Source organism: Pseudopodoces humilis, chromosome 1, assembly GCF_049639895.1.
Source record: "Pseudopodoces humilis isolate 2021_Gansu_Grassland_sample_001 chromosome 1, ASM4963989v1, whole genome shotgun sequence".
NCBI lineage: Eukaryota > Metazoa > Chordata > Aves > Passeriformes > Paridae > Pseudopodoces > Pseudopodoces humilis.
The window spans coordinates 17,527,029-17,549,193 of record NC_142200.1 but is presented as its reverse complement, the minus strand read 5'-3'; the positions used below and the strand labels follow the sequence as shown (position 1 = coordinate 17,549,193).

The 22,165-nt window shown below is 41.3% G+C and overlaps 1 protein-coding gene across 3 annotated transcripts in view; it reads right to left on the bottom strand.

Moving 5' to 3' along the window:
* RSPO2 (R-spondin 2) overlaps positions 1 to 21,138 on the bottom strand; it is a 104,824-nt gene extending 83,686 nt beyond the window's left edge. For all 3 annotated transcript variants that reach the window (XM_005516963.3, XM_088056657.1, XM_088056660.1), the window contains exon 1: positions 20,847 to 21,138. In XM_005516963.3, coding sequence (XP_005517020.1) covers positions 20,847 to 20,940 — 94 coding nt within the window. In that variant the 5' untranslated portion in view covers positions 20,941 to 21,138. The remainder of the gene's footprint in view (positions 1 to 20,846) is intronic.
* Between the last annotated feature and the right edge of the window lie 1,027 nt (positions 21,139 to 22,165).

The window sequence follows — 22,165 nt, the reverse complement described above, 5'->3', positions numbered from 1 at the left end:
TTTCCTTCCAACCCAAGCCATTCTATGAGTCTACGATTTAAGACTGACTTCTGCTCACATGCCAACCTGCAGCCTGTGAAGTGTTACAAGGCCACAAAGAATGGGCAAGGTTCTTCACTGGGCAGATCCACGTCTCACTCATCATCTGCTCAGCTCAGATCAGCAGGAGACCAAGAGCAGGTGATCATATCCTGGAAGACGTTGGTAGCTAATACACATCAGCACCTGTTACACACCATAAACACAGCTAGACTTAGATGAATGTAAGGTTCCAAATTAAATGTTTAAATCATACTATGACCTGCAATTTCACAGTGACACTTTTGCAGCTTTTTCGTTTCTGTTCTGGCCTCATTGACTTACCCTAAATGTGAAATAGAAAGATCCTCTCCACATGAACCCAAGAAAATACTTTCCTTTGAAAACCAGCTCTTACACTTTATCTCCTTTCTCCAGTTATGAAACCTTGGATACTTCATACAGCAATCATATAACCAAGAATTAAAAATCAAATATAACACACAGCAAATATTCTCAGATGAGTCACTGTACTCTCTATATTCTTGATTTGTTGGTTTCTTTGCTGAGCAATCATCAGCTAATTACTGGGCTAACTATAGAACACCAAAATAGTTACATCTGCTCAGACACAGCCACGAAGGAACAAAAAGATTTCTCATTTCATACTTGAGTTAAAATGAAAGTGTACATAATGATAGTTTTCAAGAGATCTCATTACAACTTTAGTTCAGCTATTTCCAATTTTTGACACAAGTATGTCCTTTATGTTTTTGAGAGGACCGCACAGCTCTATCAACTAATGCCATAGCCCTACCTTCAGGGTACTCTCCCAGGTCTTGTAAAACATTTGAGCAGATTTGGGTTCTTCAGTTCAAAATCTGGAAAATTCCAATAGATCAGGTAACATTACAAAAACAGATACAATGCTTCTACACAACATCGGGTATGACTTTTTTCATTGCTTTTGCATCCCACACAAATAAAATGAGCAAGGAATAACATCAAATACTACCATGGCTGTTTACTGTTTTTTTTAGACATGAAAGGCTACCGGGTGGATGGGACAGGGCTGATCACCATACAGCGCCCTGGGATTCGAAGCAAAGATCTCTGTATCCAGGAAAGTTTCTGGAGTGTCCTCCACTGTATCAGCAAGCTGTTAAAATCATCATTGTATCAACACAGAAATGTATCTCTCCCCACTGACAGTTGTTCAAATGGCAAACTTGGCAAGCGTACTTGCCAAAAAGGCGACTGGCTTTTGTTCAAGGAAAACAATGCAACATGGATGACAGGCAGGAAAGTCATGCTGCAACAGCAGCTTTTAAAATTAGCAGGGGAAAAAAAAAAAACCAAGCTTTTTCTGAGAGTTCTCATCTTTTTTTTTTAATGAACAGTAAGGGGAATATCTGCTACTGTTACAGCTACAGGTAGGATATTCAGTTTCCAATTATTTGTTACAACACAGATGAGAGCAATTAGACAGTTTACATACGACTGGTAGGAGCCCAGGGCACATTATGTGGACCATCAGGTCCTGCAGCCTAAACACAATTCTTGATTTAATGGATAAATTAATTTTGCTAAACCACTTGGATAAATTAATTTTGCTAAACCACTTCAAATAGAGGAATGTTTTCTGAATCTGTGTGCAGGCTGTTCATATAGTTCTGTGAAGTCCCATTCCAAAGAGATCACAGCACACTGTCAGATCCAATAAAAACTGCACCCCAAAATACAACACCAATGAATTTGGCACTGTTTTCTGGGGCTGCTTGCTTCTAAACTGACATCTTATTTGGCAATTGTTTCTTTTTTCACTGAATGATACTTCCTATGATAGTTGTCTGCTTTTCATGAAAAAAGGCTTTTTTTCATTTCCTATTTAATATATTTATTATATATTCCTATGATTTCCTATTTCTCTGCCAAACCTCGACCACCAATAGCTAGCACCTTTTAATTTCCTCCACCAAGTACAATGATTCCTTCACCCTTTCCACATTCTGTGCTGTGGAAGCAGTGTTCTTTGTCCTAAAGGAGAGATCTGATGACTAAGAAAGGGACAAAGTAAGGGTACAGATTCACTGTATCTCTTACTGCTCAATTGCCAGTGCCATGGAACTTGTCCGATTCTTACAAAAGCCCTTGATGAAGACCTGAAATCTCTGCTCTGCTGTCTTGTAAGAGAAAGGAAATAATAAAGCAGCACACTAATGCACACTAATTTTGCTGCATTATTAAATCAATAATTAATTTATCATTAATTTGGTGATCTCAAAAGAATGTCTTCTCCATTTATAAAAGGACTGTCCTTTCACTTATGCAAATGTACTAGAAGTGTGTCTGGCTTGGAAGCCAACACACAGAACTATCTTCAGCACAAACTCCATGGAGTAGAAAGGGAAACTTTATTTAAAAAGCCATGACGGCTTTCAGTATAAACAATACAAATCTCTGCAGTGCACAGTGGGCTTGGTGTACTCTAGGTGAAAGAACCTATTTCAGGTTCAGGTCCATTTGCAGACTTCAAAAACTTTTGAAACATCACAAATCACCCCAGTAAGCAGTTGCATGAGGGGGCAGTCTGGTCCTGGGCACCTGGTAGAGAGACACAGATGGGGCCCAGCAAGGAGCTCAGGGCTCTGCCGTGTTGGAGTGGAGGCCGTGGCTGAGCTGAGCCATTTCTGCATCCTGTCCTGTGCCAGAGGAAGGGCCTGTCCAGGTGCACAGTGCTGAGTTTGTCCCCTGGGGCATGTCCAGCTTTACAGAGTGGGATTTCTGGAGGAGTGAACATCTATCTCCTGAAAGCAGCTGAGAGGTGTGAGTCCAGCCCACACATTTTGTACACCATGAGGGGCTTGAGTTGATTTAATCCAGCAAAGAGGATCTAAAAAGGGGTCTAAGCTGTCCTTGGCACCAAGTGAAAAGCTTGTTAAGGTTGGTCTGTGCTGGCCATGTTTTCCAAGTCTCCATGGCAAGGCCATTGCCAGATGAGATGGAAAAAGGCTGGGGAGCTGTTGGACAGTGGCTTACACAGGGAAATCCAAGCAAGTGCAGAATTGTATTGCTGAGTTATCAACAGAAATGGAAAACTTGCACATTTCTTGTAGCTGTGGTAAGGAAGCATTGGTACTGGCTGCCTAGGGAAGCATTTGAGTCCCCATCACTGCAGGAATTTAGAAAACATGCAGACGTGCTGTTTAGGGGCATGGCTTAATGGTGGACATGGCAGTGCTGGGTTAACAGCTTGACTCACTAATCTTAGAGGTCTTTTCCAAGCTGAATGACTTTATGATTCCATTATATAATGAGGACTCTTGATCAATATTCTGTCTTTCACAAATTTCAAGCAATCCAAGAGGAAAACAGTGCATGGGAAAATTAAAACTGTATTCAAAAGGCTTCCAAGCTTCCTTTCCATGTGCATGCTCCCCACAGATAAGATACACAGATTCCAATGTGGAGACCAGTGTTTGGAGGCTGATTTTCCCACACTGATCAACTCATTAATTGGCAACTGAGACCATTACCATCACTTCCAAAATACTCATAGCAGATGGTATAGTATCATTAGGAATTCATTCTTTCCCACCTTTTACGTGATCTGTGCAACTCTCAGATTAAATTTGGGAAGAAAAACCAGTCCCATATTAAAAGATCGTGGTAAAATAGAACAGCTTGGATTTACCGCTTCATGGACTCAAATTACTTTTTATTATTATTCCCAACGTAAAAAAGTAGCCACTCTCATAGCTGAGGAGTCTTTTTCTTCTGTAATATTTACTGATGAATTCTTCACATATTCCTTAGTTCACCCTGTTTCTTGCTTCAATGAAGAATACTCAGCTGAAGGTAATAAAGGTACTGGCCCTGCCTGTTTAAGCTGTGTCCAGCCAGATGCAACAGGCATCAACATATAATGTCAAACAGTTGACATTTCTTAAGGTCTTTTGCTCCTAACCCCAACACAAACCAATAGCAGATGAGCCTTGTCAACAATTTGCTAGTTGCTTAGTACACTCCAACTATCATGTTCTAGACTGCACACTACATATCTGGTTGGCATTAAAGTGCATAATGAAGAACATATTTTCATCCTGTATTTTTCCAATTTTAATCACTATATTACAGGCTTAACAGGCTTACAGTTCATGTCAGGAGCCAAATTGCTCTAATAAAATATGAAGCATTTATCTACTGAGAGGCTGAAAAGAGCAAAGTTTCTTTATTGCCAAGTCTGAAACAATGCTAACTAGAGCGTGTGTTACTTAATCTCATTCATGCCCATAAGATTTTACATGCTAAGACTAAGCTGAGTAAATAAAATTCAGAAACTTGAAGGAAATCCCATTCTCTTATTTTTATTGAGCATTAGTAACAAGCTTGGCTCTCTACTGGAAATAGCCTGTTTTCCAGCTCACTTCAGCTACATCTAAGGCACCTAAGGCTTCATTATAATCTACGTAAGATGTGGAAACTACTGGGAAAATAAGCAAAGGAGAACAGTCCTACCAGAACCCAAGAAAAGCACTGGATAAGCAAAGCTTCTCACAAATACATCCAACTGTTACATTTCATCTGACACTTCTAAATCAGTGGTGATATTCTCATTCCACTCAGGTCAGCATAAGACAAGCAATTCTTCTCACAGGGCCAGAATTCTCCCTATGTCTTTGCCCGAAGGAACTTACAGAACAGTTGAAGCAAACTGAAATACTAAAGTCCAAGCATGAGATTCTGACCTTTCTGTTGCTTCTAGGAAGAAAGCTTCCAAAGAACATTCCAGATAAAGGCACTAAAAGAAGAAAATATATAATGCTAAGGAACAGGTCTTCCAAGTTATAAACATGAGAACAAAAAAAAGTACGTAGCAAAATGCAACCAAAACACTAGACAACAGAATTGAATTTATTTCTTAGATATGCAGAGTCTTCACCCTTGGAGAGTTGCTACAAGACCATGCAAGGAGTAAATGTCCCATCTTCCAGAAAAGAAAGGTGGACACAGGACGTTTTCCAAACAACTTCACCAAGGTCACATATGCTGAGAATGAGGAAATGAAAATGTATCTTCTGTGCACCTAAGAGAGTTTCTTATCTCTGCAGTCCTCCTGCTCTAAATATTAAGCAAAACTGAACATAACCATTGTGAAACCATAATTCATAGAACTCTCTATAAAACTCAAATTACTAGATTTAGAAAACTTAAAAAATTCCTACGAAGTTATCTTCCTAGACAAAAATGAGCCAATGAAAACACTTTTAATAAAGACAGGTTTTTTTGGACATTGGGAGTCAAGAGGTGGCATTTCAAATAAATAAGGAATTTTCAGCTATATGCTCTGAGAAAATGCTGGATTTGCAGGCAAATTAAAGCATTTATAGACACTTGGACAAACAGTGAAAGAAGAATAAATGCTATTTATACTGGCACAGCTGGACATGGCTGAGAAGAGGAGCAGCAAAACAATTTAATTGTTAAAAGGGAAGGTAGAAGAACAGAATAGGTGTCTTTACACATAGTGAAAAACACTAAATTGAAAAAAATAGAACTCTGAAAATATCTAAGTATGTGGTTTAGAAAAAGACATATTAAAAAGACAACCCAAACTGAATGTTCCCACACTACACAAACCTACGCTTAGCTGCAGGACATCACTTAAATTCAATCCAATATCACTGAGCTTTACATCCTGCTTGTACATGCCACATTCAAAACATTCACCAAAACTTCTGTCATCCTCCCTGTTGTCAACCCCAGGCATCAGAGTCTGAGACTTCAAAGATGATGGACCAGACTTAGAAATCTTGAACTAGAACAGATGGAGCATATTTGCTTTTCAGATACATACAGCTATCTCCACATCTTGCAGGAATACTATTAAAAATGAAATTAAATGTACTAGCTTCTGTATTTCAGATCCACTTAAATCAGAGAAGGCTGGGTGTCATCCTGAAAAATGACACTTAATGACTACAGGGCTTTTTTAAATTCAAGTGAGAATTCCCTCATAAAGAAAATAAAAATGTATTAAATATACCTGTGTACTCTGAGTGCTTACCATTCAGTACATTTCAAACACAAAAAAGAATTAGTATTTGGCAAGGGCCTATGGATTTATTTTTTTTTCATAATTCCATGGAAATGAAAATACAGTCTTAAAAACAGACAGATCATAAATTTCTAAAAAACTAAAAGCTATTTGGCTGAAATTACACAGATTATGTTTGCAATGCGAATAATGAGAGACTGGAAAATTAAAGAACAGATAGCGGAAGCTATCCTTTACTGAGGAGGCAAAGACAAAAATTGTATTTCCTCTTCTTATAGTCTTAATACAAGAAATACACATTTCTTAATTTTGAGAATACCTTAAATTTTTAAAGCTATGTTTCCACTTTCAGATAAGGTAAATTTAGTAAGGCATTCTGCTTAGTAACTCCAACTGTAGGCCTCTTGGACACATCTTAATTTCACAGTTCTGAGGTATCTGACAACACAGTTACCTCAGTCTGGAGGGAAATAAAACATAATTTGGGGAGGTTTTTGCGAATACATAAATTCTTCATATAACAATTAAGTCAGACTATTGTAAATACCTACCTGCAGTTGAAGAACTCCAGCCTTTGTACCTGAAAGTTTAAATGTCAGGATAAAACCCCATTTAAATACTTTCAGACACTTACCTAGTAATGCAAACAGGCAGTAGTAGTTTCTGCACACTGCAGAGCACTGATGTAGAGTCAAACAGATTTTGCTATCTCAGTTCTGATATACATGACAGCACAAAATTCTTCACATCAGACAGAGCCAGCACTTTCTAAAGCTCCTAAATCATTGTCATGAATGCAACGCTCTGCACGCTGGTGTGTGCTCAGTCAATAAACTTGGAAGCAGGAAACTTATTTATGTGCTTATTATCCTTCAGAATAACCATATAAATGCCTAGAGATTAACACTCTAGAACCTGTTAGCCATGCAGATCACTGATATATAATTTAAACTGCACTGTGATAAAACACTACTACTACACCAGAGGTACTGAGGCACAGAAGGGAAAGACAGACTTTCAGTGCCTGATTAAGCTGCTCAATACTTATTTAAGAAAAGCAGAGAGAGAAAAAAAGACTTGTAGACACATGCAAAAATCCGTTATGGGGTGGTGGGGTAGAAGAATCTGGTTTTAAACATACTGACCAGCTCTGTTGGTAAGAGAACCAGGCACCTTGGATTCAAATTTCATACTCTCACCACTAAACCACAATCCCTGCAGAGCATTTAAGTAAAGCTGTAAAATGGAACATCAAACAGCAAATGCAAAGCTCTAGGACGTACTTGAATATTATCAAGAGCATTCAACTAATCAGATTTCTTCTTAGCTAAAAATACATAAACAAAAGAAAAGTTATTCCACACAAGAGAATATCATGGGGTCCTCTACATGATTACTGCAAGGACAGTGTTTCTGTTACAAACTAAGAATGAATGACAAAAACAAGAAACAAAAACAAGAAACAAGAAGTGATAACTATGTTTGTGGCTAAACAAAACGTTAAATCTTAGTCACAATTTCATAATTTAGTGATAGAAGATATAAATGCAAAAGAAGGTTAACTCTAAATAGTTCTGACATTAAATCATTGTAATATAAGTCTCTTGAGAGACATGCTATTCCTCCACAGCACTGCATTTCATTGTGTGCTTTTTCTCATTACATATCCGCCAAACTTAACTGTGACTTAAGGTATTTTTAAGATCAAGCCCAGAATGGCACATGCTATGCTATGAAACCCAAAAATATAGATTCAATTACCATTTTGTGTAGAAAAAAACTTTGCAACAAAAATTTTACATGGAAGTTTTTATACTGAGCAAAAGCATTGCTCACTCCAGCAGCAGTCAATGCTTTAGAGAAAGGTATCAGAAACCTCTTGTTGGTAAAGGCAAATTCATTTCCCAATTAAGAGTATTCCCAGTCTGTGCTACTCAAGTCTATATCTAGAAGCATGAGATTAAGTAATTTCTCTTAAAAATACTCATAATCTTAATAAAAAAACCAAAAATTATTGCTATGTAAAAGTGTTATCTACTTTACCATTCAATAGTTAAACCTCAGATTTAGCAGTATTGGCTATAGAGGCCTACTATGGTGAATATCTGTCTAATTGCATGATGTTGGCACAATCAGTCATTTAATTTTCTTCAACCTCTATCCCAATTCTGTAGCAGACTTGAGTAAAAAGAGATTACTTGTGACTTGTTTTTTCAGAGGTACTATGCATCCCCAATTGTCATTCTCTTTTACCTCATTTTGTAACCCCAGGACTCCATTTCCACACCTGTAAGAGACACCCATGACTTCAGAGAGGTGCAAGGGAAAGCATCCTGAGTGCTCTAAAACACTACCATGAAACAGAAGAACACAGGATTTTCAAAGACACAATAACAGTAATCATGTTATTTAGAATAAGGTCACTAGGTTTGCTAACACCACACAATCAGAAAGCAAGTACCACGGTGGATGAAGTACCATTGCTATTTAGTACTCCACTGGGTTTTCTGTTGGATTTTGAAGTGTCAGTGCATGATTTTTTTTTTAAGCTGTTCACATCTATGTATGTGAACTACACATGTAGCTCCTTATCAGCTAGAGTGTATACACTGAGCTCTCAGCAAAGATAAAAGCAACAGAATGCAGATGAAAAAAATGTTGACTTTAGTAATTAGAAAAAGCCAGCTGCAGCTAATAAGGAGAAGGAATGTTAAACTGAGATGATTTTTTTTTTTTTAAAACTAACTTACAGCTGAGACACAGAAGCCAAGTAAATCACTGGACTCTTTCAGTCTATGACTGCTGGTAGAGAGCTGTGCATAGAAAAACTACTGCAGTTGATCTGGTTGGAACACAAGCCCTAAATGGAGGTCTTCATTCAGGTCAAGCTTGGGCAAATTCTAATCCTTCTCAGGTGACATTACATGTATTCGACCACATCCAGTTGATCTCTTCAAATATTTTCCTTCCTCTCCTCCTTAAGCCTTCCAGAGTGTGTTTAAGTAGCACAGACTAATGTTATTTTACCCAATGAGCCTCATGTTACATCAGGCTCAATGCGCAGTAGGTTCGCTTAGCGCCTGCTTGGAAAGCTATTAGAAAAAAGCCCTCTTCCAAAGCTGAAATAAACCCCTACATATTGATGCCACTGCTAATTACAGTAACTGAAATAAAAGTTGAAAGCAGCAAGACTTTTTTCCAGGAGTCTGATGAAAGAGTTCAGGTAATTAGAGAGTTGTCAAATACAGCATCAGCAAATTGACAACAACGTCCCAGAGCAAGCACCATCTCAGGAATATCTGCTATGCCTGAGACAGATTGACACCTCCCCCAGATTTACAAAAAAATGAGGGAGACCAGTGTTAGGTCTAGTATCTTAATTATTACATTCACAGGGCATTCTTTGGTATCTGTAAATACTTGAAAGAAGAAAAATGGGGGAACAAAGAACTAATGGGATGCAAAACTAGCATGACATAGAATCTTGTTTTTATGACAACCTGTGCTACAGCTAAATACCAAAAGGCTTCTCTGGGTTGATTTTAGTACTCCAACAGCATTAAGAGGACTGCAACTGCTCATGATTCTGTAACTTATCCTAAGGATTCCTAAAGAGAATGGAATGTCTGTTTCCTCTCCACAGCTGGCAATTACTAGAAAGAAAAAAGCAGGCTCAAACCAGGTACCCAATACATTTCCAAACCATCTTTCACAGAATGGCTGAAGTTGGAAGGAACTTCTGGAGGTGAAAGAAATTTGGTCCAATTATCCTGTTCAAGTAGGGCCAAACAAATGCAGCTGCCCAGGACCACATGTGGATGACTTTTGAGTACCTCCAAGGACAGAGACTCCACAACTTCTCTGGCCAACACATGCCAGTCCTCAGTCACCTGCACTGTAAAAAAGTCTTTCCTGATATTCAGAGGGTACCTCCTGTGTTTCAGTTTGTGCTCATAACTTCTTGTTCTGTCACTGAGCACCAGGCAAGAGCCTGGCCCTGACCTAATTGCACCCTCCCTTTCAGCTACACTGATGTGAACCCCTTTGTGTCTTCTCTGGGCTGAACAGTCCCAGCTCTCTCAACCTTTCCTCACAGGAGAGATGCTCCAGTCCCTTAATCATCTCCGTGGTCCTTTGATGAACTCTCTCTAGTACCAAGGAGCCCAGAGCAGGACACAGCATTCAGCTGTGCTTCACCATGGCTGACCAAAGGGGAATGATCACCTGCTGGCAATCCAGAACACCATGAGCCTTCCTTGCAGCACACGAACATCGCTGGCTCACGTCCAGCATAGCAGCCACCATGCCCCCCAGGGCCCTTTCTGCCAAGCTGCTTTCCTGCTGATTGTCCCTCAGCTTAGAGTGATGTGTGGGGTTGTTCTCTCCCAGGTGCAGGGTTTTGCACTTCTTGTTGAACTTCATGAGGTTTCTTCTGATTTCTCCAGCTTGTTGTTATCCCTTGGATTGGGGGCATTTTCCAGAATACTGCTGGCACAAGACGCAAATAACATTTTTAGCAGAAGAACAGATAGTATCATCTTCTTGCACTCAAAGCTGAGCAAAAATAGATTTTCTTTGACTCAAAACACAAATCTCTGTCTTGGGTTGCAGAGAGCATGCAAAATAGAGGGGTGGAGCATGTACAGCATGAATGCAGAACGATAACAAAAATGGTCTTTCTTGCTCAAAGAGATACAGATGAGGTTGAACACTAATCTGAAATGGAGGAAATACTTTTCTTGTGCAAGTACATGCCCTCAGCACAGAGGGGCTACATAACCCAGTGAATATGGATGTATTTGAGAATCAAAACTACAGACCAAACACACAACTTTGTCCACTAATAAAAAGGTTATTCTATGCTTCTTCTTCCTCTCCATGTGTCAGTTTTGTTTACTTGAATCCTTCAAAAGGAGTATATATATTTTTTCTACTCCACATCTGTACAGCACTAGACTAGGTGGTCTACAAGTCCTTTTCACCTAAATATAAAATTTTTCAGATTTGCTTCTCAGTTTCACACCACACATTGCATATCAAAGAAGGTCATAGTTTTCTACTTCTATAAGAATCTATATTAAAAAAACAAAACCAACCACAAAAAAAAACCCGAAACAGAGTAAAGTGAAGTCAAAGTAAGCTTTAGAGAAAAAAAAAAGTTACTTTAAACACTTCAAAAAATATTGAAGATTTCTCTCATTTTAATTACTACCTACAGCCATACACATTTCCTAAAACTGAATTCCAAAACAACTTTAAAGGCCACAGATAAAATTCAGCAAACTCTGTGACTAATAAAAGAACTATGATAACTACTTGTAACTCTGAAGTTCCATTATAGCTAAAAAGAGAAACCATGACCCAGTGTCACCTCAGCATCAGCAAAGATGCTGCATTCCAGCATACTGCAATAGTGCTGTAAGAAATAGAGTTGGAAGCCAAAGCTCCTGTCTAGAAGCACCACTTCAATTAGATGCTGACATTATTTACATCCCTAATGCCATAATATTAACATTTCACACTGGAAAGCTGCTTAACATTTACAGAAAAGAAGAATTTATTTTCTGTTACTATTTGCATTTAATGTATACATATATGAACCACAAGTCTTACACATAGAAAGACTAACAGTGAAAGCAATCCCTCTGACATCCTGAAGGTACCCTCTTACCAGGGAAGCAGAATTCCCAACACTGAATCATGTCAAGTAAAACCACACATATAATGTATAATAATGATCATACCCATGTGCAATCAATAGTTGCTGAACAACTTTAAAAAGACCAAGACAGATACATGCAGACCAGGCATATTTTGCATGGCCCAGGCAAGGAACTTAAGCTGAAGAACTGTCCTGCTGCCACAGGAGATCACAACAGCATAGCCACACAACTACCCTACTCCAAAAGGTGCCTTCTCAGAGCTGTCCTTCAGAGTGTCAGCTTTCTTTGCACTCAATAAAGTAGGGGAGAGAACGCTGACCACTTTGGAAAAGATAGGAAAACAAATTTAGAGGTAAAACCACCTCCTGAGAATGCTCCTGGTGAAAGTAAAACATGCAACCTGATGTGGACAGAAATAAGCAGACCCTCTGTGAAATGCTCTTTGGATTTAGGTTTCTTGCAAGACTGAAGCATCCCAGGTCAGAGGCTAGTTGTAAGCATTTCACAGTAAATGCTAAAAGCTTTAAGCAAACTAAAACCAGCAGCTGCTGTGTTGTGCTGTGAACACAACCTAATGCACCTCGTGTGCATCGCAGTGATTGTGCCAAGTTTCAGTTACTCTTGCCAAGTCAAAACCAAACCCAGTCCCATCACATTATTAGTGATTAATTAATTATATAGTGTGCACTGTGTAAACTGAGACGTAAACCAGATCTGAACTAGCTTGCATGAAAGGCCTAAGAACATGTCTGCTATAGGAAGGGAATCCAGGACAGATTTCTGATTTCTGCTCCAGTGCCCTTAGTTCAGAGGCTGTCCTCTCAGCAGGGCCAGCTCTACAGGGCCTCACCTCAGCTGGGACCCTCAAGTACCATCTCAGTACAGATAAAGCAAAAGATTATGGAACTTTAGGGCCCATTTAAAAGAGCCACAGCCACATGCTTGGCAGTGGAAGCATTGTGTAAGTTGGAAGGTTTATAATAAAAACACATGGTATCTACCAAAATTTTTGAGTAATTCCAGAAAGAAGAGCAAACCTATCTTTACTAAGCACAATTGCTGTTTCAGTTGTTTCCATCTTGCCCATAAAGTTTGAGTATGGATGTGATGGGTGTTGTCAGCACTGCTATACACGTGCAGATTAATCTGTGCATGCACAACAGCCATTTGTCTGATGTGGCTAGTTTGGGGTTTTTTGGTATTCCAAAGGTGGCAACCATACGGCAGAGAAGACCATTCATGACTGCACAGTATATATGTGTGTGTGCAACATATTTCAGCCAGCGTTTCAACTCAAAAAAGAAAATAATGTGCTTGGATCAGGAAGTTTGTATTTTATGGCAGCACTGCAGTTCTCTAACACAAATACACTTGTCCCTTTGCAGTGTAAAAGCAGCATAAGTATCTTCCAAGATAAAAAGGCACAAACATTGTCTTCATTGCTGCACATGGTCTGCTTCAGAGTTAGTGCTCATGCAGCTGTCCAGTGATTAAAAAAAACCACCAACCTAAAAGCCAACATCACAAACATTAGCTATCTTCCATGTCCCTTCCTCCATCTCACTACATTTTTGGGCCTGATTTTCACCAAGATGGAGAAAATCCTTTCAATTCTCACAAAAATACAGACAAAAGTTTCTGCAAGGTAAATTTGAGACTCAGTCCCTAAACCATATTCTTTTGAAAATTTTTAGATTTTAATCCTAGCGAGAAAAAATATTTTTACAAACAGAAAATCACAGTAGAAGTACTTTCATGATATCTTGGATCTATGTTAACTATACATGAGATTTACCATTATCCTCCATCAAATAACACACATAATTGCACTGAAAGTGTGCTGGGCAGTGGTGTTTGAAACAAAATTACAGGACTGCACACCTCTTCTAAATGTTTTGTGTGTAACCTCTAATTATTTATACTTCCCTAGTTACATGACCATCCCATAAAATCAACAAGAAAAGGAAGGAGAGGAGACAACATTTCCTCATAAAAGGACAAAATCTTAGAGATATATCAAGTGCTTGGCTCTACCAAATCTGTATTTCAAAAATAAATACATTACAGATTAATTATAGAAATAAAGATCGTGAAGGTTTTTTGTACTTCTCACCAGATCTTAGCAGATGGGATCTTAAAAACCACCATTGATCACATAATCAAGGTACCTAATATACTAACTGCTTCTCTGCTTTCCCATAAAAATTAATTTCTTCCCCACTCTATGGTTCTATTCCTTTTTTATATCCTTTTGCATTTCACAGTTTACACATTCAAGTCCACAAACAAGAGGAAATTTCAGAAAATTTAACTGCCAATCTTTTGCATGCTAGGCCCTAAAAATAAATTTTAAGTTTAAATTTGAATGTAATTAACAAGCACTTGCATCAAAATAGAATAGGATTAAAGCAGAGCCATATAAGTTCACTGGAGTGCTTCATTCAAGGGTATTTAGGTATAATCAGAAGGATGAGACAGTGTGATCTCTACACATTCAGAAGATGCTAGCACCTCCTCCATGGACCACAGTTTGATAGACAAAGGTCAGAGATGCATGTAGCTGTTTGAAATTAAAGTGCTAAGACATAGAAATCCCAAAATAAAGACATACAGCTAGTCTCAAATCCTTTTAGGCTCAGAGGAAGATATACAGAGGAAAAATATCATTATATTCCATCATTTCACAGGACTTACACTTGTCATTTCCATTCCATATTCAGAACATGCATTTCACACCAATTATTTTGAAGTAGTATTATGTATAAATACCAATTTCTTGTAATTCCTACATCCCACCCAGCCCTTCCACTGCAGAAACTACATCAGAAAGTGACAATAGAGTGCTGGCAAACTTAGGCTTTCACTCTTGCCTCTCCTATGCTTGACGCTGTTGCATCACCATCTACCTTTTTGGGGCATACGCTACAGAGAGCGCCACCCTGACCCCTTTCAACTTCATTTCTCCTCAGAGTTTTAAAAAGTATTAGGGAAAACAGACAGGAGCCAAATATCGAGAGAATAAAGTGACACAGCTAGAATTCAAGTCAGACTTACAAGTGACCTTACTGCCCACAGATATGCAAAGCTCAACAAGTGTAATGGCTGATCAGTAAGTGATCTTTGTGGATGGAGCTGCCTGGCTAAAGCCATCGTGTAGGCAGGAAAGAGAGCTCAGCATCTGCCTTATGGTGCTCACAAGCAAGATCCAAGTGACGCTTCAACACCTCACCTCCTAAGATGTATTAGCTAGAACCCAAGCATCAAAAAGTGATACAAAGCCTATTCCATTCTCTACACCAAAAATGACTTGGGAAGAGGTTTAAACCCATCACTACTGTCCCAAAAAGTGATAGATTTACTCCTCTTGCACAAAATTGTTTTGCAGTGCCACACTGACACAAAAGCATTACATCGGCTAAACACATACTACAAATACAATAAGTACACAGACCATGGCTGCACCTAATTTTAGTGTCTAAAGCAGTCCATGATGAAAGGATCAAGCTGTTACATTTGTGCATTATCAACAGCCAACACATATGAAGTCATGCTTTTCACTAAGAAAGGGATTAGCAAATTCTTGGAGCCTAGACAAATACAGAAGGTTCTCCAACTGTGACTGAACAAAATTTTGAGGTGAAAAGAAAGGGCATGCTTGAAGAATTGACTTTATTTTAAAAATACCTGAAACTAAATCAATCTCTAATAGAGGAGAGATTAGGACTTTCAGGGACTGTATCTGTTAAGAGCTGCACCAACAATTTTAATATAGGTTGTGGATCCTTTCTCATTGGGGGCTGACCTCGGTTCCATTCAGGGGCTGACACTGAAGACATGTACAGCTGAACTACACTTCAATTACAGATTGAGGTAATCAAGTAAACTTATTTATTTAGTATTATTTAGTATGCTTTATCTGATCAAAGGCAGGCACCCACCATCAGATGAGTTAAATTGTACCAACAGTTTGACGGACTGCACCAATTAGCACTACATCAACTGTAAAAGAAAATGTTCCAGATGGTTACCTGAGGTCATGTGCATCTCACCCCAGAATTCAAAATCAAGGATGCATTTATGGAAAGGATGTTATGATGACCTATAAGCTTTCAAGTTGGAGGTACAGTAAGCTGGACAATATTTTCAACCTGTGATGATCTGCAGGTTTGACTAGACAGTCCCTCTAGTTAGCTAGAATACCAAGCTTTTGGTACTAAAAAATAACTAGATGATCAGAAATGAAATGCAGACCTCCGTGGGATAGTCAGTCTTGGCAGAAAGAGCAAGAGAAAGCAAAAAACTCAAAGAAACAGCCCATTGTTTATTTCTTTATTCTTTGAATTTTGATAGCAAGCACCTGTTCCACTTTGTACCTTTTAAATCATTTCGTATTTTCAAAGGCAGCTTATATAAACAACACCATGCTAACATAATAATGATACTGACCTATATATTGTAAATGACACATTGAATTGAGAAACTTCATTACTGTTGTTATCATCATAATTTCCTTATACTAGTGTAAAAACTCACTTTCAGTATCTGTCACACATTTTGAGCTGCTTTAGTGAGAGTCTTCAGCCAAGCCTTAGAAAATGTGCATCCCCGCCATCCCCCAAAAGGGGAAAATATACAGTTAAGACAACTTTATCAAGCATACAAATCTAAGCTCTTCATCATAGTGTAAATCTTACAGCAGGTTTTAACATAAAAGCATGTACACAGATTTCAAAGTCCAATCCAGCACACCCATCTAGCCCAGCACCCCAACCCCAAGTGACCTACAATAGAACCTAAACACTGCATCATTAGCTAGTTCAGAATTCACTCATTCCCACAGAAATTTTGATTTCTGGCAGTTTAAGAAATTTCCTCAGATGTACCCAATAATAAGTGTAAATAGCCAAAGGTTTAAAAGTTTTAACTTTCCAATGGTTATGGCGTTAGGATATGCTAACTGCTGCAGTAATGACATATGTATAAAGAATGATTAGTAACGATCCTAAATACAGGTCTGAGGAACAGCAGCTATGTGCCAAAGCATTTCTCCTGATCATGAGTGCTTGGAAAATTACTTGTGTTAGCACATTACAGTTCTTTTACAGGTTCTCTTACAACTGCTTAATGTCACACCTGAGGAAAGAAAGTATCTCAAAGTACAGCTTCCACATAGGATTTTAAGTCTTAAGCCACAGATAAGAAGTTAACTGTCCTTCAAACATAAAACATATTTCTTCCTCAAAGAGAGGAAGATAGAATAGCTAATAATAGCTAGAATATTTATATAATGCTAGACAATTATAAACCATGCAGTATGACTTTTTTTGAGATAAATTACTCTTTAGGAACTAGTACAGTCCTTGTAAAAGTAGATGTGGTATTTGTTTCAGTCAAGTATTTCCAACATAGTTTATTTTTCCCTAGTACTCAGATCATCTATCTTTCCCAAAGCCTGGCCATACAATCCAGCTGAGACAGGTTCCAAGATTATCCCAGGTAAGTACCTTGTTAGGAACGCTAAATCACAATCCCCAATATCCAAGCAGGTTTTCCTTCTAGTTGAAAATCCATACACCAGCTTCCTATAATAACAGTGGTCAAGATTCCCATCTTGCATTAAGAGGATAAAAATTCAATTCATGTAATTTTGAACCCAGTGACTGTACCCTTCCATACATACATATTCTTCAATAAACACTGTGCAGAAAGCTACAATGAGGTCTGAGGAACACTTGGGGAATTTTCTGCCCTGGGTATTACTCCTGTTTCCACCTGTGGATATTTTGCCATCACTACTGTCACTCATTATTCATTCGTTGCCACAGGTATTCCGCCTTTATGTGCCTCTAACACAGAGTAAACATCTAGGAGATAAGTATTCACCTTAGCCCTCTTTACACTCCATGAATAGGAGCTAAATGGAAAAACAGTATTTTACAGCCACAGTTTTTGAGTTCTTGGATATAAACAACTTCCGGTTTAACTTTGTGTATGTGTCCCATTCACATTTTTTATTACTCCAATGTTGGTATTACCAACTGTAGAGAGACTCTCTGTAGACTCTTGAGTCTTCCCATCAATGCAGGCACTGCTATCACATTGACTTTTTTTCCCTTGGGGAATTTCTTAGCATCTGTTTTTTGATGAGGATTTATAAAGACCCCTATATTCTCTTCTGTCAAAACTATTAGAGAATACATCATGCCTCCCAGTAAGCCAGCCTGAGAGTCTTCCTTTCTATGTACCCCCATTTTGACTTATGGTACTCTTTGGAACAGTTGATTTCACTAGATCCCAAAGGGAAAAATCACAGGTCTTTCATGTACCCTGCGCTGTTCAATGAAATGCTAAGAGGTGAAGCTGCCCATCTTATACCGACTGCTAAAGAGAAATCTGAAAAAGAGATATAAATTTTCATTGAAGAAGGCTTACAAGAGAAACAAAAAAATCAAGTTATACAATCCAATAAGAAAAGGAAAGATTAGGCTAAGCCAGCTGTGATACTACAGCACTGAGATTTAAGCTAGGTAACCCTTAAATAGGTTTTCAAGTATCTTCTGCAGGAAAGGCAAAAAGGCCATAATTACCTGCTCAGGGCAGTGATTTCCAGAGGGACAATTTGGTGGGGTGTTTTAAGGAAAGTAAGGTTCTGTTCTGAGCAACTATGCAAAGCAATATTTTAATGAGTTGAAAAAGTAACTAAGAGCAGCAGTGGAATAAGTAGAGCCTGTTGATTATTATATATTTACCAAAAAAAATTTAGCAAAGTGACATTGACTAACAAAACACAAATCAATGCAAGGTAAGGACCACTTTCTAAACCCTATTTTATTATTCTGCTTCTACTGCAATGTTGCAAGCCTTGATTTGGGAAAGGGCTGCAAGCAGATGGTGAATGAGGAATTCTGGGAACATCTCCCCAAATTTACTTAAGTCTTCTTTACTAGAGTATTCTACATCAGCAACAAACCCATGCAAATGCCAATAAAGGCATATACACTTTTATTGTACATTTAGCTGCTTAAAAAAAATATCTGCTACACATGACATTTGCCCATAATTCCAGACTCAATGCAATTGATTCCTACCACACAGGAGACTTAATTTATGCCAAAAATTGTATTTCATTAAGAAAACGATATTATGGAGCATCTGAGATCATGTAACAGACAAAACAGAATGCCAGAGAAATTTTAACTGCCAGTACCCCACAGTGACTGCCTGATTATTTGCAGATGGGATATGGAAAAATTGTGAAATTATTGGAATTTTGGGTCCTGTACGAAAGCATTACTTCAGACTGGATGTGTCATAGCAAATATCTATTATAATTTGAATACGTCCTTAGATTGTGCTTTCCGTGCTTAGAACTGGCTATGCTTACTTCTTTAGACTTATTAACTGAAAAAGACTGCATTCTTCAAAGCCCAAAACAAAACCCTTAGGTGATAGCACAAAACAGTGCCAGTAAGTCAACTGTCAATACTGATCGTATTTATCCAATAATTAAACTAAAAACTAATTTAAATCAATCCCCTTTGGAAAAGCCAACTGTTCAACAAGCACAACAATTGCTCTAGGATCAATCAGTGAACATGAGATCAATTAAAACCAGCTTAAGTTTTTGTAGGAGGACAATTCACACAACTTGAGTTAGATGTCTATTCATTTCAGTACTCCCACAATGCAGCCCTTAAGCTCTGTTGTAAAGCAGAAATACCACTATCACCCTCCGCTGTCTAGCCAGCACTCTAAGTAGTTCCACATTTAATTAAAGACACAGTATACCCTTTGTTAGCACAGATAGTCTGGTCACTTTAAAGGACTGCTATCGTTTTAGCCACACACACATAAATTAAACTCTGGAAACCATCTGTTGAAAAACCATCAAAACCAAACTGCCTTACAATTTTATTTGCACCTATTCTGAAGGTGACATATGCATGAAAGTGCAAACTATTTTCTTCTCACAGTTTTATTACTATTTGTAGCAGCTTAACACTAGAGATGTAAAGTCCCCCCCCTTCCAAATAATACCACTAAAAGTGAAATTCTTTCAGAAATACAGATTTCTCAGCAGCTTGAGCCACCTGATTTTCAGCTAACTTAGAAATGTGAAGGGGATGCATAAATAAAGAGAAAATAACAGGAAAAGGGATAGAAAAATAATTCAGAGTAAGTGGACAATAAAAACATTTTATAACAAGGTGAACTACCCTACAACTCAAAAAAATAAAAAAATCACAAAACAAGAAAGAACAGCCGAAGCCTCGGCCAGGCTGCCAGCCGGCTGCAGTAACCTCTCCGTCCACACGGGAGCTGTACTGGCACATTGCACCGCCCCAGCTCCCAAGCTCCGGCATCCCGACACCAGCGTCTAGGGAAACCGATGAAGCCCCAACGCACCGTTTATGTCTTTTCCTCAAAGAGATCTACACGTTTTCAGGAAAGCTGGCGGCACAGAAATCCCCTGGGCGCTGGGCAAGGCTCCGCCGCCGCGGCTCTCCCGGCGGCCAGCCCCGCGGGAGCGGCACGGCGATGCCGGAGGAGGGAAGGGGAGAAGCCGCCGCTCTGCCTCGGAAACGTCCACGGAAAGCAGCCTCAAAGTCCGTCCCACGGACACGCGACTCTTAACTGCGCGGGCTAACAGCGATCCCCCGGCAGCCGTGAGCCCTTGGACGAGAAGCGGCGGCGACATCAGCGACATCCCCTGCCCGCTACGGCCCCTCCCGCGGTGGGCAGCTCCCAGCGAGACCCCGGCTCCACCGGCCCCGCGGGGCAGAACCGTGGGGGCCGGGGCCGTGCTCCTAGGGCTCGACAGCAGCCCGGGGCTCCGGCCGGGCCCATCCCATCGGAGCTCACGTCCACGGCGCTCCTCCTGCTCCCGGCTCGACCTCGGCAGCAGGACGGCGGCGAGCAGCCCAGCGGAGCGGTGGCCACGCCGGCACGGCCCCGCGCCCCGGGCTCGCCCCCGCTGCCGCCGCACGTGCCGGCCCGGTGCCCGCGGAGCCGGAGCGCGGCTCACCTGCCGGAGAGCAGCCCTTCCCCGCGGGCGCTCCCGCAGCTGCCCCCGCCGGCGTCCCGGGTGAGCAGCCGGCGCCACTCACCTCTCTTGCTGCGTCTCCAGCGGCCGGGCTGGCAGTGGCCGTAATCCATGCAGTTCAGGATGATCAAGGCAAAGGAGAAGAGGCGAAACTGCATCCTGGGCCGCTGGGGTGGGCAGCCTCCTCCGGCGGCAGCGAGGGGCGGCGAGGCCGGCGGCGTGCGGGGCGAGGAGGGGCCGGCGGAGGGTCGCGGGGCAGCGGCTGCCGCTGGGGACCGCAGGAGTTTACACGCCTCTTGCCGCCCTTCTCCGGCGCTGCGAACTCACCGCCGCTTCCAGCATCTCCCCTGTGCTGTAGGGAGAGAAAGGTGAAAAGCTTGGACCGGGGGTCTCCCCTGCTCTGGCTCTCCCCAAAAACAAACAGATAGAGAAAAATCACAACGCGGGTCGCGGCAGGAGCGGGGCCGCGGAGCGGAGTCCCCGAGAGCCCGTCCCAGCGCGGCGGGCGAGCGCTGCCGCCGGCCCCCGCGCACCCCGGGACGGGCTGTCAGCCGGGGGACAGCGCTATTTATCCCGGCGCGGGGCTCCCCGCCCACACGCGCTCAGGTCGCGGCACGGCGGGGCGAAGCCGTCCCCCCCGTACCTCCCGCGGCGCGGCCCCGCGGCCGCCCCGTCCCGCCGCCGGCTCCCGAGCGCGGCTCCGCGCCGCGGGGCAGCCCCAGGCGGGCTCGGGGGGGCGGGTGCCGGGGGCTCCCGGGCACATGCAGGCGGTGGCCACGCCGGGCCCCCGGCCGCCCGCCTCCGCCCGCTCCTTTTATGCGTCGAGGCGGGGGCGCGGGCGGCGGGGCCGTCCGGGCCCCGCGGGGTTGCGGGGGGCCGCGGACCGTGGGTGGTGCCGCGGCCCGCCCCCTCCCGCCGCCCAGCCCTGGCGCCGCCCGCCCCGGCCCGCGCCCCCGCCTCCGCCGGGCCCTAACGCCAGCCCGGCCCGTCAGACGCTGATGCTTTCGCCTGGAGGCTCTTCCTCGGCGGGCTTCTCCCTCTCCCCGCGAAGCCTCCTCGTCCTTTCTGTTTCTCTGCCCTTCTTAAAGCCTGGGAAAACCTAGTCCTCCTCTCTTCTCGTCCTGTTCTTTCGCTCTTTTTTTTTTTTTTTTCCCCTTTCCTTTTTCTTTTCTTCTTGATAATTATGTCTTTCAGTCCTGGATTTAAGACCTTGATTGATTTATTCCGCCCACTCCTTTCCTCCCCACCCCTTTTCTTCTGGCCTCCTAAAGTCTTATCTCACACGTTTCAAAGTCTATTCCTTGAAACACCACTTTCATTGTCTTGGCAAGATGGCTCTAGAAGTCCTTAGTGTGACTTCAGTAAGCGATTTGTACTGGTTTC